The sequence below is a fragment of the Pantherophis guttatus genome, chromosome 1 (genome assembly GCF_059756535.1).
Source record: "Pantherophis guttatus breed Tessera chromosome 1, ASM5975653v1, whole genome shotgun sequence".
Lineage (NCBI taxonomy): Eukaryota > Metazoa > Chordata > Lepidosauria > Squamata > Colubridae > Pantherophis > Pantherophis guttatus.
In genome coordinates this window covers 272905804-272921631 of record NC_142063.1, presented here as the reverse complement: position 1 = coordinate 272921631, position 15828 = coordinate 272905804, and the positions used below count along the sequence as shown (strand labels likewise).

The window sequence follows — 15828 nt, the reverse complement described above, 5'->3', positions numbered from 1 at the left end:
GCATTGAGTTTCTTGGGAAATGATTTTCCACAGCTTTTTAAGACATAATCCTCAACTTCACTGGGCTCATCTGTGGCATAATCAGCATCAGAGAGTCCCCCATCCTTGCCTCTGCTGGATGCTCTATGGAGCCCACACCTTGTGAGATAGGGAGGATAATGCGAATCGTTGCAGAATGAATCACTCGAAGAGGATTTTGCATTCCATCTCTTTCCAGTATTTGCATTGTTGTGGCGCTTCATTTGTGATTTAGCAGGTGTCGTCTCTTGATTTTTCTCTGGTTTAATTGTAACATTTATGATTTGATCATTGATTTTCTTAAACCCAGGGTTCCTTCCCAATTTGGTATCTGAACATTCATCTGCTTCAATGTTACATTTATTTTTGCACTGCCCAAACCTTTGTGTACATTGAATAATCTTGGATTTGGAACTATGGTCCTCTGGATTAGACTGTTTCCATTCTATGTTCTGAAAGTCAGAAACATCTAGTGAAGAATTCCTTGACTTTCCTGTTACCTGTGATACATCACCATCTAAATCTTCCATAAGCCATATTGGAATCTCAGAAATGGTGGATCCACTGAAAAATATACCAGAATGTTCTTTGGAACCAGAAGAAGAAGAAGAGTTGTTTTTTTCATCTACTTGTGCCTTAACTTCACTTAGTTGTTCATCCCACTGCTGTGAACAGTTGGACCAATTAAACGGTAGTTCAGATTCTTTTTCACTTACCATCTCTTCAGCATCATAATCAGAGTTACTTTCTTTTCTGCTTTCTGACCTTGGTTCATATTTACCACGCTGACATTTTACAACACCATTGGAAATAAAACAATTTGTACTTTTATCATCCGGGAACATAACCTTTCTTTCTAATTGCAAGCATTTTCCCAGTTGTCTTCCTGTTTTCCACTGATCAGGAGATGAGAGATTCTGCTGATCAAAGCTGATTCTTCCCAGCAGTTTGATAGGGCTCCTGGCAAGACTGTCTCTATTTTTTTCACACTTCACAACGCCTTCTGGATATTCCAGAAATGAGTTTGGATCCGTCATCTCTGCCTCACTGGAATCCTGCAAGTAATATGGCAATATAAATAATGTAATGATAGATAAGCCAATGTTTTAGCTCATACTAATCATTATTAAAGCATGCACTCTTAAAGAGAGAAAATCTGATTCCAGAATAAACAGCTCATCTCCTTTTCAGTTATTTATTTATATTTTGCATCCAAAACTTTACATCTAGATATAGGTTGCTACTCAATTCCCAAATGTTTTTCCCTTTCTTATTTTCTTCTCTGAAAGCAAATGACAAATATGTAGACATCATGCAGTCTCTTTCTGAGTAACCAGCATAATGCAAATGACAGAAAATGGAATAACAGACATAACAAACATTAAATCAAAGAAATTAAAGATATTAATTAACTGAGCATATACTACTTTCATACTAATCATGCACTTGTACTCAATCCATAATGTTTTAACAGCCATTCATCCTTGTTTTATTACATATATCTCAAGTAGGCTACTTGTCACTGCAGTCACGGCAGGCTACTTCAGCTGACTGCTAGCTGCAGTTCGGCAGTTCAAATCTCACCGGCTCAAGCCTCAGCCTTCTATCCTTCTGAGGTCGGTAAAATGAGGACCCAGATTGTTGGGGGCAATATGCTGATTCTGTAAACCACTTAGAGAGGGCTGTAAAAGCACTATGAAGCGGTATATAAGTCTAAGTGCTATTTCTAGTGCTAAGTACCCATTTAGAACAGGGGTCTCCAACCTTGGCAATTTTAAGACTTGTGGACTTCAACTCCCAGAATTCCTCAGCCAGCTTTGCTGAATAACAAATTCTGGGAGTTGAAGTCTACAAGTCTTAAAGTTGCCAAGGTTAGAGACCCCTGATTTAGAACACATCAGCCTGATTTTAAAATATTTCTCCTATCATACTCAATATTCATTTCCATATACCAAAGTGAGCAAAAGCAGTCTCTTCTAGGCTACTATTTTCAGCTCTCTCAGGAATCATTCCTTACAGTAAACCATGTACCACTTGCTACTAGCATTTATGTGTCTTAAAATGTTCCCACTGATTTTTCTATCGTTAGTAAGACATTCTGCAAAGGTTTTCAGATCCACACTTCTTGTTGCCTCTTGCAATCTAACATTTGCCTGCAACTTCAAGCCTAGGTACTCTTCTCTATTTTTCTCATATTCATAAATTTCTCAGCGACATTCTGAAGAATATGCATCTGGCTGGCACATTGCCCACATGGAATAAAGTCTCACTGCATTTCCCAGATTTTGCTAATTGCCTCTACTTAAAACCTTTAAGGTTTGCCTCTCCCAGACATCCTTATTAGTCTTATCCCTCTGTATTTTTTGCATTCATTCTTATTACCTTTACTGCTGTATATTTGTATATAAACTTCACACAGTCCATAATTAAACCACATGTGTATTTAAACATTATACCATCTGTATCCAAAATCTCACAATTTTTCATCATTCTCACAGCATTTACTAGGAGCATTTACTCCTTTTTCCATCCTTTTTTCTTTGACACTAGCATTTGTTTCCATTGTATATTCATAACACTGCTACTCCCATATATATTTATCAAATAATCCTTCTGGAATTCAGTGCTTTTATTTTTAATCTCATTCATTCAGCCAACAGCTCCTTGTTTCATTCTTTTCATCCATTTCCATGTTTGTTGTTTAATATCCAGCAAAATAATTCTGCATTTATTCTACCTCTGTTCCTATAGCTAGTGATTTTCAGCTGAAAGCTCACTGTGTCTTTTTTATACCTGTCTTGATGAATATGCTTGACATTCTATAGAGAGATCATTTCCCCTTCCTTCCTTGTCACCCAAAGACCTTAATTTGAGGGATCCATTAAATCCCTCTTGTATAATAGGAAATGGATAGTGAGATGGGTGGCATATAAATAACATAAATAAATAAAATGTTTTATAGTAATACAGATGGTCAATGAGGAGGAAAATTATTATTTGTTCAGCAGCGAGATATAAGATGTTTTGGTAAAGCAAACAGTATTTTTCTACAACAATTAAGAAAACATGATTCATTTTCCCTATTAAATTCTCCATGGCATTGTTTCTCACTTAGCTCATGGTACCTGGTATTGTATCTCAATTCTTGAAGAATCTGCTTTCAGATCTTCAAAGGATTTTTCCATGTTTTTCTGTCTTTTTCCAACTCCAGGTCTGATGGATCTAAGACAGGAATAACAAAGCATATTTGAATAAAATGAATGGGCAATTTGTTGATTCCCAATTAACTGCAGGCATTTATGCTCTTCTCAGCCATCTTCTCCCCTGACCCTCTCCAGAAAAGTTCTCAGGGAAGAGAAGAGCTCACCTAGTAGACAAAATTATGCCTATAGACAAGACATTCCCCACCCATACTTTATAGAAAGTTTCAGAAAACAAGCTTATTTTGTTCCTCCCGGTTAATTAATGTTTATTTTGTTATGGCATGAAAGACTGAAAAACATTCCTGGGTCAGCCAGATACAGTTTATTGCGCAGGTTCAGAGCCAGATTTGTACCTGAAATTCTGAAAAAAGGAAGAGTTCTGATACAACTGTTTTTAGTTGTATCAGAACTAAATTAGTATATTTTATATGGCCACCCATCTCCCCAAAGTGACTCTGGGTTGCATACAACCAGTTGTCAGGCAGTAACAGGGCAAAAGTGCCATATTAGGTCTGCACTTGAATAACTTATGGGGTTATACATTTTAAAACTTTTAACATAAAATTCATTATTTGCATGCTTTAGATGCAATTCTGCCAATTCTACTTACAACAGTTATAAAGATAACAGGAATGCCTTCTAACTCTTAAAGGACAACTCCTTCATCTTTTTCTTTGACAAGAGCATGCATAACACAGTTTAAATCATAGCTCCATTTTATACCTGTGGATAAAAAAAAGATTTGTGCATAAGCTCTCACCTGTCATCTACAATTTGAGTCTTCATATTTGTCCCTAATCCTGAGGGAGACAAAGGAATGTTCTCCTCCCTTGATTGTTCTTCCCTTTCTTCTGTAATACTTGGCAAGCATTCAGGCCAAAATTCTTCAAGAAAGAAGCAAAAGGAGCAAGATGTATGTTGGTTTTTATAAAGAGGTGGTGATGGAAAGAGAATCATTATAAGTTGCATGACTTTAAAAGGGGGGGGAGGCTAAATAAAAACTTTTAAAATTCATTTTCCACATTGTATATTTCAAGTTCCTTTCCTTCAGTTAAAATTGCAAAGATTCAATTAAGCAGGAAGTTCTAGCATCAGCACTTATTCTGGTGGGAGCAGTTCAGAGGTGGGTTTCAGCAGGTTCTGACCAGTTCTGGAGAACCGGTGGTGGAAATTTTGAGTAGTTCAGAGAACCGGTAGTAAAAATTCTGATTGCCCCCACCCGCATCTATTCTCTGCCTCCCAAGTCCCAACTGATTGGGAGGAAATGGGGATTTTGCAGTAACCTTCCCCTGGATTGGAGAGGGAATGGAGATTTTACAGTATCCTTCCCCTGCCATGCCCTCCAAGCCACGCCCACCAAGCCACGCTCACAGAACCAGTAGTAAAAAAATTTGAAACCCATCACTGGAGCAGTTAGAGATGAATGACAAAGTTAGCATCCATAAAAGATACAGAGTGAGACTCCCTCTCTGACATGTGAATGCCCAAAAGGGCAATTGTTTCACATAGATTCTGTGTTTTCTCTGCTCCGGTTAAATGCCTTAGACCAGGGGTATCAAACTCAAGGTCCGTGTGCTGAATCCAGCCTGTGGGGTGCTTAAATCTGGCCCACAGGGTTGGCCTGGAAATAGCAAAGGATCAGACCGCTGTGCCTCTAGCAGCCAAAATGGCACATGGGATATTTAAATCTGGCCCATGTTTTGGCCAGCAGAGTGCTGCAGGAGGCCGTCCAGACCGAAAAAAGAGCACAGGGTGCCCTGTGTGGGGTCCTCCCCATGCCCCATTTTGGCCGGCAGGGTGCTGCAGTAGCACTTAAACCAGTGATGAAATTCATTTTGTTTTACTACCGGTTCTGTGGGCATGGCTTGGTGGGCGTGGCAGGGGAAGGATATTGCAAAATCTCCATTCCCTCCCCACTCTGGAGCCAGCCAGAGGTGGTATTTGCCGGTTCTCCGAACTACTCAAAATTTCCACTACCGGTTCTCCAGAACCTGTCAGAACCTGCTGGATTTCACCCCTGACTTAAACTCTTATTAATAAAAGGAAAAGTAATTGGTGATCAGGTTGAAAGAAACCACAGAACAGAAAATGCTGGAAATAAGTAATTTGGAAGTAGCCTTATTGGATTCTCTATAAAAAGTGAACAACAGAAACAGCAATTGCCAAGAAAGGCACACCCACAAACACACATTACATAAAATATGCCTGTGCTTACCTTTGATTGGACCATTTTTCTGTTCTTCAAGGGTATGTCTAGAAGTGTTTTCTGTGTTGGTCTCATAACTCTGGGGAATTGAATCCATGTTTGTTTCTATGTGTATATAAAATATTCACACTAAAAATAAAATAATCAGAAATAGCTGTGGTAATATTTTGAATGTTTTTGGGACATTTCCATTTCACAGAAGTTATACATAGGGAAAACTGGGTTTAACCACATTATTGGCTCAGATCCTGGGATTTTATTTAGCACTATATACAAACCCTACTCAAGGTATATACTATACATCAACTTGATGCTTGATAGGATGTCATTCAACACCCTTACTACATAGATGTATTTCCCCAATTTTCCCAAAATTGCCCACATGACCAAATAGCACCAGCATAAAGAATTCCTTATTACTGTTATCTTTCAACCGGCTACCTCATGTGGGCAATTTCCTTACCTATGTTTCAAATAACAGAGCCCACACCAGAGTCAACACCAAGAAATGGGCAGATTTGGTTTACATATAAAAAGATGTCAGGATTTTTTTATCCCTGTTAGTTGAACAATCGACAATAGCCTGGTTATGCCTAATACTGAACTAGAATGAAAAACTCAGAAATCACTTTAAACCTAAATTAAAGGAATACGTTTATTTTTTATTTTATGAGAAACAACCCAAAATATGCTATCATTGTTCAACATGGTACCAAAGAAGAGATAAGAAATGGAGGCAGAACAGAGGTGCGTTTCAGCAGGTTCTGACCAGTTCTGGAGAACCGTTGGCGGAAATTTTGAGTAGTTCGGAGAACTGGTAAATACCACCTCTGACTGGCCCCGCCCCCATCTATTCTTTGCCTCCCGATTGGGAGGAAATGGGGATTTTGCATAACCTTCCCTGGAGTGGGGAGGGAATGGCGATTTTACAGTATCCTTCCCCTGCCACGCCCACCAAACCATGCCCACCAAGCCATGCCACGCCCACCAAGCCACAACCACAGAACCGGTAGCAAACCCACCACTGAGGCAGAAGTAGCATTGTGGCCAAATTGTACCAAACTAACAGATATTATCCTTACTGTTAGCAGGGAGTAGAACAGCCAATATGGGTACAATTAAGGCTGTAACTTAATGTACATCTTTATTACTAAAAATAAACATCTTTATTACTAAAAATATGTCCAAATTGACCAAAGCCATAATAAACAACAGAAGTCAATGAATCTGATCATGGCACATGGAACACTGTACCTTGGAACGTAAGAGGAATAAGAAGTAATGAGCATGAATTGATGAATGAAATAAACTTTTATATTGTATATTTATGAAATTAAGAAAACAAGGAAGGCTATATTGTAATAGCTCTGAAAGAATAGAGTATGAGCTGATGAGTTCATGTTGGGAAATGAAGGTTTAAGTTTAATGAGAAGGAAAAAATGTGTTTTCCCCATATGTTATAGATAGGTCATACTTCTATAAGCCGGATTTTATTAAGGAACTGGTTTATGAATAGTTATTGCACTGAATTTGCAATATTTGCAATTTGCTCCTCTTCCAAAGGAGTGTTCTGACCTAGGCTTCCCGAGATAGTAAAAAACACACGATTAGTCCCAAAAACCCTCTTTTTATTTCAACGGCTGTGAATTATGTTCATTCATAGCCCATAATGAGTCATAAATAGTTTGTAAAGAGTCTGACAGAAGTCTGCCACAGTCCTTCGGGATAAGGCTAACCCACCTTTATCTCCCTTGACACACCGCCAAAGACCTAATTGACAATTAGCTTTGCAAGGCCACATGGAGCACAGAGTCACAACGGAACTTCAGAATTTAAATCAACCAGAACGAACAAAGTTGCTTCCTGCAAAGGTTCACGTATCTTTGCCCCTCCTTTATGTCTTATGAGAGGGGCCAATAATCTCCAAGCCCTACTCCCGAGTCATCCCTTTTGTCTTAACTGTTCTTGCCTTCTGGCAGCTCTGCACATGCACGCACCGGGAACAGGCCCTGTTCCTCTGCCTCACCAATGTCCAACTCTGGAGGCTCCAGAGGCAGCACATAACTCCCCGATGGCCCTGGTCCCCTCTCTGCCTCCAATTCAGAGCCCTCATCTGAGCCTTCCCCAGACTCTAGGACTGGCCTATGTTCCTCCCCAACGTCCTCACTGCCTGACTCTGCTGCCAGCTCCGCAGCCGCCAGTGGACCACAACAAGGAAGTTGAGCAGTCAACAAATCAGTGGAACCTCCTGAAAGGGATAGAATTGTAGCAAGAAGGATGGAAGGCATATAGGAGGTTGAAGAGACTGCAAGAACAAATAAAACAAGTATGTGGTGGATGGCAAGCAGTTGATCAGTCCAATAACCTTGTTCAGTGAGAACGAATTGAAAATGTGGGGCCTTGAATTCATTTCTTGAAGAATTGCCACACAAAATACATAGTTAGCAGACAATGTCAGGTGAATAACATGCTATTAAATCACAACTTTTAATAATGATTTATTAATGGAGTCATAACAGCCAGATTCACCAATCATGCTAAGTTATATAGCTTGGTTCTCATATTGTGTTAAGCAAAAATAAGCCATAATATCATTTAACTGCCATCAGTTAGGAGCTTGGTTAATGTGAAAAGCCTGTCCTACAGAAATGAATGGTATCCTGTGGGAGAGTATAATAACAAAGCTAGTTGACATTGTCTGGGATGGTATAGGGCAGTGATGGGCTGCTGCCAGTTTGGACTGGTTCGGGTGAACCAATAGTTCTGACAATCAGCTGGCCCCACCCATCAGCCCCCACCCTATCCTGTCCTATATTTCCTTCTTTATGGCTCAGCTGATTCGTGTGGCACAGCTGATTTCCGTGCCTCCACTGTTCTACCAGGGCTGCCTTAGAAGGTAAGCAGCTGAGCTTCAAATTGCTGTATTTTGAATGTTGTGCGCAAGCATGTTAGGCGTGCGTGCAAGACACGCATTCACCGCAGCGGTTCTTAAACTGGTTATAGTGGTTGCAGGGATTTAGACTAGAAGACCCCCCAAGTTCCCTTCCCGCTCTGTTATTCTGACTAACAAAGTTCTTTGCATTTGAATATTTTGCAATTCAGTGAACTCCACCATGGTAAAAAGATCGATTCAAACTTCTTCTCACAACTTTTTAAGTTTTTTTAAGTTTTTAAGTTTGGCTACAAGTCACAGAAGGCATCCTGGTAGCTGAGTGTGCTAGAAACATTCTCAGATACCCTCAATCCTTGTATCTGCTCATTCTGTTTCTGGGGATTCACTTACATTCTTCTAAAAAAGCGAAAGACTGCATGTCTTTATCAGTTTTGAGAGCCTGTACTTGAATAATATTTACATTACATAAATGCACATATGGAATTGCAACTGTTAATTGCCAAAATGATGTATACTTTATTTTGTTGTTGTTGTATTTTTTTCTTTTTGAAGGACTTTTTTATGTATAGGTTTTGTATGCATTTGCATTATAATTATCTTTGTGCTTTGTCTCTTTTCTTTTTGTTTTTTTTTAACAGCAGTAAAAATAAATTTTGAAAATGGAAGGCTTCAGGATTGTAGTGTCAGGACCAGAGATCTCCTCTTTAGTAGACTGCTGTTGTTCTCAACTAATAGCATATGGGAAAAGGGCATCTGATCATGGTGGTATTCAGCCGATTCAGACCAGTTTGCTCAAACCGGTAGCGGAAATCACAGGTGGGCCCACCCACCTGCGCCGGCTCTATGCCATCCTATTTAGGCACATTTTTGAGACCGGGCACATGCACGTGTGCGCTCACATTTGCGAACCAGTAGGGAAAGTAAATGAATACCACCCCTACATCTGGATTCAAAATCAAAATGCTGCTTCACAAGGCTGCAATTTTCTAGCAGGAACTGTCCACACATCCTTAGAACATCTGCTTTTTTTTTCTGGAGCCCTGAGACTTCCCTCCACAGCTGTCCTGAAAACCTAAGAAACCAGGGGCAATGATGGGGCATAAAAACATTGCTTAACTTTTTTGACACCCCTTCTCCTCCAGGGTGAAAATCAAGGGTGGGTTCTAAATTTTTTTACTACCGGTTCTGTGGGCGTGGCTTGTTTTGTGGGTGTGGCTTGGAGGTCATGTGACTAGGTGGGCATGGCTATCTGGTCAGAGTCATTTCTGGAAGGTCCTTGCACTTACGACCAGTCCTCGCACTTATGACCCGACTCATTTGTTTGCTTTTAATACTGATCAGCTGTAGGACGGCCCTTTGAAGCCCCGCGGCAAAAGTTTAAACAGTTTTTTTCCCTCTAGTCATCAGCTGGGACTCAGGAGGCAGCAATAGATTGGGGGTGGGACCAAATAAAAGGTAAGAATAACTTGGGGGGTGGGGGGGTGGGAGGGCGGGGGGGAGAACCAGTTCGGTAACGTCATATCGTCACCGCTACCGGCTCAGCCGAACCGGACCGAACCGGGAGGAACCCACCACTGGTGAAAATATATACTTGTTTTAAAAAAAAAACTATAGAGAAATGTTTTACACATACCCATTCAATTTTTTGTTTGAATGTCTGTAATTAATAACAATTTTCAAGAAAGTGTAAGTTTACACATAGACCCAAAACCCAAAGGCAAATACATAATTAAAAATACAGAAATACCTTCTCGTTTAGGTCTATACTCTGTTAAACCTTACCCAATTTATTTGAGTAATTGAGTGATAATGTAAGTGTAACTTACTTTAGACAGAGAAGAATCTTACCTATATTCCTTGAGAGATATGGCTTCTTGAATTCTCAAGAGGGAAACTGCAGCAGCAGAATTGGATTTTCCCAAAGTTTCACAGCAGGAAGAAGTCCAGCTGCAGCTGGTGGCATGAAATGCTGAGGAGAAATGCAGCTCATCGAGTTTCTGAAAGGCTTGATATCCAGAAAGAAGGACCAAGATCCTCAGGTATAGCAACTTCTCATCCCAGCATACAATTATTGTCAGAATTATTGAGGAATATAAACTGCTCAATGAAAGACTGTTAGTGCTATTTCCTGATGATAGTCTCTCCTTCTGATCACTTGTTCCAGGAGGTAATACTTTCCCTGGTGACTGTTTTGAAATCCAGGGAAATTGACATTTTTTATTCTCCAAGCTATAGGTTTGTCTTTCCCATTTCTCAAAACATTTATTAAGGATAGATAATCAGCAGATGTGAGATTTTTATGCCACCCATCTCATCAAGACCAAGAGGATTATTCTGAAGTAGTCTCTTTTGAGTTTAACAAGAAAAAGTCGACTGCACTGATGAAGAAAATTCTTTCTTCCATAAGAACTGGAAAAATATTCAACAGTCATATCAGGAGCAATTCAACAGTAAAGATTAAATATTCCACATGTGTATAGATATTTCTGGTATGCAGTACATTTGTGTAATCATCCTTGCTATAGCTCCTATGAGAATCAATTTCCTGCCTCAGCTAAGAGGCAACAGATTTTCTAAAGAGATGAAACACATGTAATTCAGATATTAAGTTTATTACCTCTACTGGACAGTTAAAAAATCAACTATTTAATCAAGCCAGAGATGGTTCTAACAAGTGGAAAATTAAACAAAAAGGAAACAATCATAATTTGAAAAGATCTATGGGAAACTGAAAAAGACTATAATAAAAATGTTTGATGGATAAAAGAATTTAAAAATGAATTTATAAAAAAATCCAATGGAAGAACTAATAAAACAGCAGAAATAGTTTAAGACCGAGAGGAACTGATTAAAACTGGAATCTTCTAAAAACGATCAGTTGCATGACTTTTGGCTCAAATATCTGATTAGTTTACATCAATTATAGCTAAACAGCTTAATGAAGTAATGAATAAAGGAAAATCAGTGACTGGTTAATAACCAGCAAAACATAGGGATTCAAAAATATCCAGCGAAAGGGGTAACAGCAGAGATCTATGGACCTGTAACATGCTTGCATACAGTCCTTAATTTACTCACAGGCATAATGGCAGATTATTATTATATTATTATTTAGAAGAAAATGACATCCTTCTTAGTAGAAAGGAACTTAAAGGAAAAGCAGAGATACAAAATATCAACTTCTAATGAATGAAATGATTTTGGAGAATTGCAAAAGACAAAAACTTGATTTACATATGGTTTGGATTGATTATAAAAAGGCATACAGTAATGAAATTGAAATGCCAAATGGCCAAGCCTTCAGTAGCATTTTCCAATTTTCCAGTTGGATAACATCAAGCATGGACAAGTTAAAAATGTGATTAATAAAGAACACATCCAAAGAGTGAGAAAAGTGCTAAAATCAAAATCGAATGGTGGCAATACCATGAAACCCATCAAAACCTGGGCCATACTTGAAATACAGCACACTGCTGAAATTATTAACTGGACACAAGTTGAACTAGACAGTTTAGATGCAAAACCAAGAAAGCTAGTGACTATTCACTATACATTATATCCCTATAGTGATATTGATAAATTATACTTGCCACGCAGAAATGGAGGCAGAGATTTATTTCATGTCAAACAAACTGTTGAAGAAGAAAGACATGTATTAGCTGATTACATAAAAGACAGCCAAGAAAAAGCATTGATGCAAGCTAATAACTTATTAAATGTGCAGAAAACAAAATAAAAAGAACAAAATGCTGGCAAGGAAAAATATTACATCAGTGGTTCTCAAACTGTGGTCCATGGACCCCTGGGTGGGTGGGGGTGCATGATGTCACAAGGGTCTGTGAATATTTGATGGAGGCTAGCACTTTAAATCTTGAGTTAATTCTTGATGGTCCATGACCATGGTCTGTGGCCACAAAAGTTATTTAAAGGGTCGTTGGTGAAGAAAAAGTGACGAACTACTGCATTACATGACCAATTTCTACAAACCATCAAGGGGAAAATGGATAAAGATAAAATCGGGCAAAGGCTTTACAGCTGGAACAAAACATACTTATATGTTCTAGAAATATATGTTCTAGGACCTTCTGGAATAAAAGAAACTGAAGGCTTGATTTTGGCTGCTCCAAAGCAACTTATTCAAACTAATGGAAGTCAGAATAGAAAAATCAAATGATTGAAAGGCATGACAAAGTGGCAACAATGGTGCATTGGAATATCTGCAAGAAATAACATTTTACCTGCAAGCCAGAATTGGTAGGGCCACAAAATAAACAAATAGAAAATGAAGAAGCTTAAAGTGTTCAGGGATTCTAGAATCCCAGTAGAGAAATACCTGCCACATAACATCCCAGACTTAACAACAGAACAGAACAGAATTCTTTATTGGCCAAGTGTGATTGGATACACAAGGAATTTGTCTTTGATGCATATGCTCTCAGTGTACATAAAAAGAAAAGATACATTCTTGAGAAGAAAAACAAAAAAAAGTCTGGATAGGGATGCAGGCAATACTGCATCCCTATCCAGGATAGCAGAATAGAATAGAAAGAACTGGAGAAAATTATAAAACAGAAAGACCTGCAAAAAGAAGTAGAAAAACTGTTGTTAAAACAAAAAGGCAAATATAGTACCAATGATAATAGGCCCCTTGGTATAATCCCAAAATAATTGGAGTACCACTTGAATACCATTGGCATTGACAAATTCACCATCTATCCATCAATTCAAAAGGCAGCTTTCTTTGGAACAGTTTATATCCTACAACAATACCTTTAACATCATTAAACAACAACTTGGGCCTATTCCAAGTCCTTGGGAAGGACTTGATAAGTGGATAAAAATGCCAAATCAGGTCTAAACATCTAGCTGGTTGTGCAACCAGCCATAATAATACATTATTAATCTTGTAAACTGCCAGGCTCTCAACAATACTGAGCGGCCCTCGATAATCAAATGAAGAAATTATGATACAAATCAATAACACATTAAAAAAAAAACTAGACAAACGTTGACAGCATGAAATCAACTGATGTAAAAGAAAACCACCCCAAAGGAGTTATGTAATTACTTTTATTTATTTGTTTGTTTGTTTGTTTGTTTATTGGTTCAATTTATATGCCGCCCTTTTCCGGAGACTCAGGGAGGCTTACAATGCATTAAGCAATAGCCTTCGTACTTTTGTATATACCTGCTTAGTAGGGCTTTGCCCCCCCCCCAAGCGGTGTTCTTTTTTATACAAAGTCAGTTTATTGCCCCCACAAACAGGGTCCTCATTTTACCTACCTCGAAAGGATGGAAGGCTGAGTCAACCTTGAGCCTGGTGAGATTTGAACTTGCAGTAATTGCAGGCAGATGGTGCTCCTTAACAGTGCTTTAGTCTGCTGCGCCACCAAGACTCTTTTTAAGAAATTTTTATTTCTCTTTCAAGAAATAAGCTGTTTGTATGAGGATTAAAATAACTTTTCCCCTTCTGTTTTATTCATAAGCATCTCAGAGCCATAGAAGACTCCTCTGAAATATGCAGACACCAGGGTCGTTCTTTCTGGCTGCTATTTAGATATGCGTTTGTACGAAGCAGGCAACTATGGGTTTACACGCTGTTAGAGGGCACTGTGTTCCTAGATTAAAAATGATTGCAGTTACCGCACATGTTCTTCCTTGCTTGCCAATCAAAGACAGCTTTATTTGCAATCCTGGTCCAAGCGTGCACTGCAATTTAAGGAGTTCAAAACTCCAATTCAATTCAGTTCAGCTGAAATAGACGCGTGGTTTGCAAAATTTAAAAGCCAAACTTTCGGAGGTCGTCTCTGAAAGCGTGAGCCATCAACCCAGAAAGCCTCAATATAATTGTTTTGTTTTGGAATTCAGTTTGAACATCTGGAATACGAAGACACTCAATTAACCAGGAACTATCCGAAACGCTAAGTGGCCGTCTTATTTGCAGCCCCTGCGCTCATCCTGTTCGCAGTCAATTCTTCTGCGCTCATTCTTTGGTTCCACTCAAGAGTAATAAAGGAGATGTATTAAGGAGCTCTTTTTAAAAAAAAAAAAAAGAGAGAGAGAGGGAACGTGGCGGAGAAGAAGAAGAAAAAAACCTCGCAAATAATCATACACACCCGTGCAACGCGCCTTTGACCGTCCTTCTCCGGGGCTTCTTTAGGATTTGGAAGTGAGGGAAGCAAATTACCCTGAGCTTGCGCGAAATGGTTAAAAAGACGGAAGTTTAAGACGCCGAGAGGCTCTTCTGTAGCTACAGCAACCGTAAACAGAAAAGGCTGAAACGGCGGCGTGGAAGAGCGGGCTACCCGATCAGCTACAGGCACACCTTCAAGCCCCGATCCTCGCCAACTGTAACCGATCTAGCGTGATCCTGATCCCACGTGGCTTTGGGTTCAGCCGAAACGCTGGGGGAATCAGCTCGCTTTCCCCTTGAATTGGAAGGCTGACCTGTGTTCGCTGGTGAGGAATTTCGACCTATTGCGTTGAAAGATTTATATATAGAGAGAGAAAGGCTGTTGAATTCTAGAGGCAACTGGACTTTCTGGCTTTCCTGTGAAGACGTTTCGCTTCTCATCCAAGAAGCTTCTTCAGTGCTGAAGCGAAACGTCTTGAAAGGAAAACCAGGAAGTCCAATTGCCTCTTGAAAAAGCACCTTTGGGACAACCATGACCTGGATGACTGAGAGGGATGACAGACAGTTGAATTATAGAGATTTCTTCATTTCTTTCACTGTCTCCTGCCTCTAATCCTGTGAACTAAAACTACCTTGGTCACCGCATTACAAAAAAGATGTTGAGACTTTGGGAAAAGTGCAAAGAAGAGCAACTAAGATGATTAAAGCCCTGGAAATTAAAAAAAACATATGCAGGATTTGGGTTTGGCTAATCTAGAGAAAAGAAGGACTAGGAGGGGACATGACAGCAATATTCCAGTATTTGAGAGGCTGCCACAAAGAGGAAGGGGTTAATTTATTTTCCAAAGCACCAGAGGGCAGGACAAGAAACAATGGATGGAAACTAAACAAGGAGAGAAACAACCTAGAATTAAGGAAACACTTCCTAATAGTGAGGACAATTAACGGGTGGAACAGCTTGCCATCAGAAGTTGTGGGTGTTTCATCACTGGAGGCTTTTAAGAAGAGATGGGATAGTCACTTGTTTGAAATGTTGTAAGGTCTCCTGCTTGAGCCAGGGTTGGACTAGATGACCTCTAAGGTCCCTTTCCAGTTCTATTCTGATTAATTGGTTTTGATACACTAATATTCAGATCCACCCTGTAACATTCACTGCAAATCGTTTCAGCTCTCAGGCAACAAACTGGCATCATCTGGGCACAGAAGATGCACATCGATGTCCACAATTATAACATTATCAAAAGTATTCTTGATGCATATATCCATAAATACAGTATGTTAAATCAAGGGATAATATAGTCTTCCATTTATTCTTGTCCATGCCTTATTTCCATAATTTACTTTTCCAGTATTTCACAACCAACAATTCATGTTT

General features: G+C 39.2%; 1 protein-coding gene across 2 annotated transcripts in view; it reads right to left on the bottom strand.

The window, feature by feature from the left end:
- Positions 1–10893, bottom strand: part of LOC117672054 (uncharacterized) — a 38960-nt gene extending 28067 nt beyond the window's left edge. For both annotated transcript variants that reach the window (XM_034428471.3, XM_034428472.3), the window contains exons 1-5: positions 10169–10893; positions 5437–5556; positions 3982–4105; positions 3144–3240; positions 1–1073 (exon numbers count right to left, since the gene is read on the bottom strand). The exon at positions 1–1073 is cut by the window's left edge and continues 308 nt beyond it. In XM_034428471.3, the coding sequence (XP_034284362.2) occupies positions 1–1073; positions 3144–3240; positions 3982–4105; positions 5437–5524 (1382 nt within the window). In that variant the 5' untranslated portion in view covers positions 5525–5556; positions 10169–10893. The remainder of the gene's footprint in view (positions 1074–3143; positions 3241–3981; positions 4106–5436; positions 5557–10168) is intronic.
- Positions 10894–15828: the final 4935 nt, after the last annotated feature.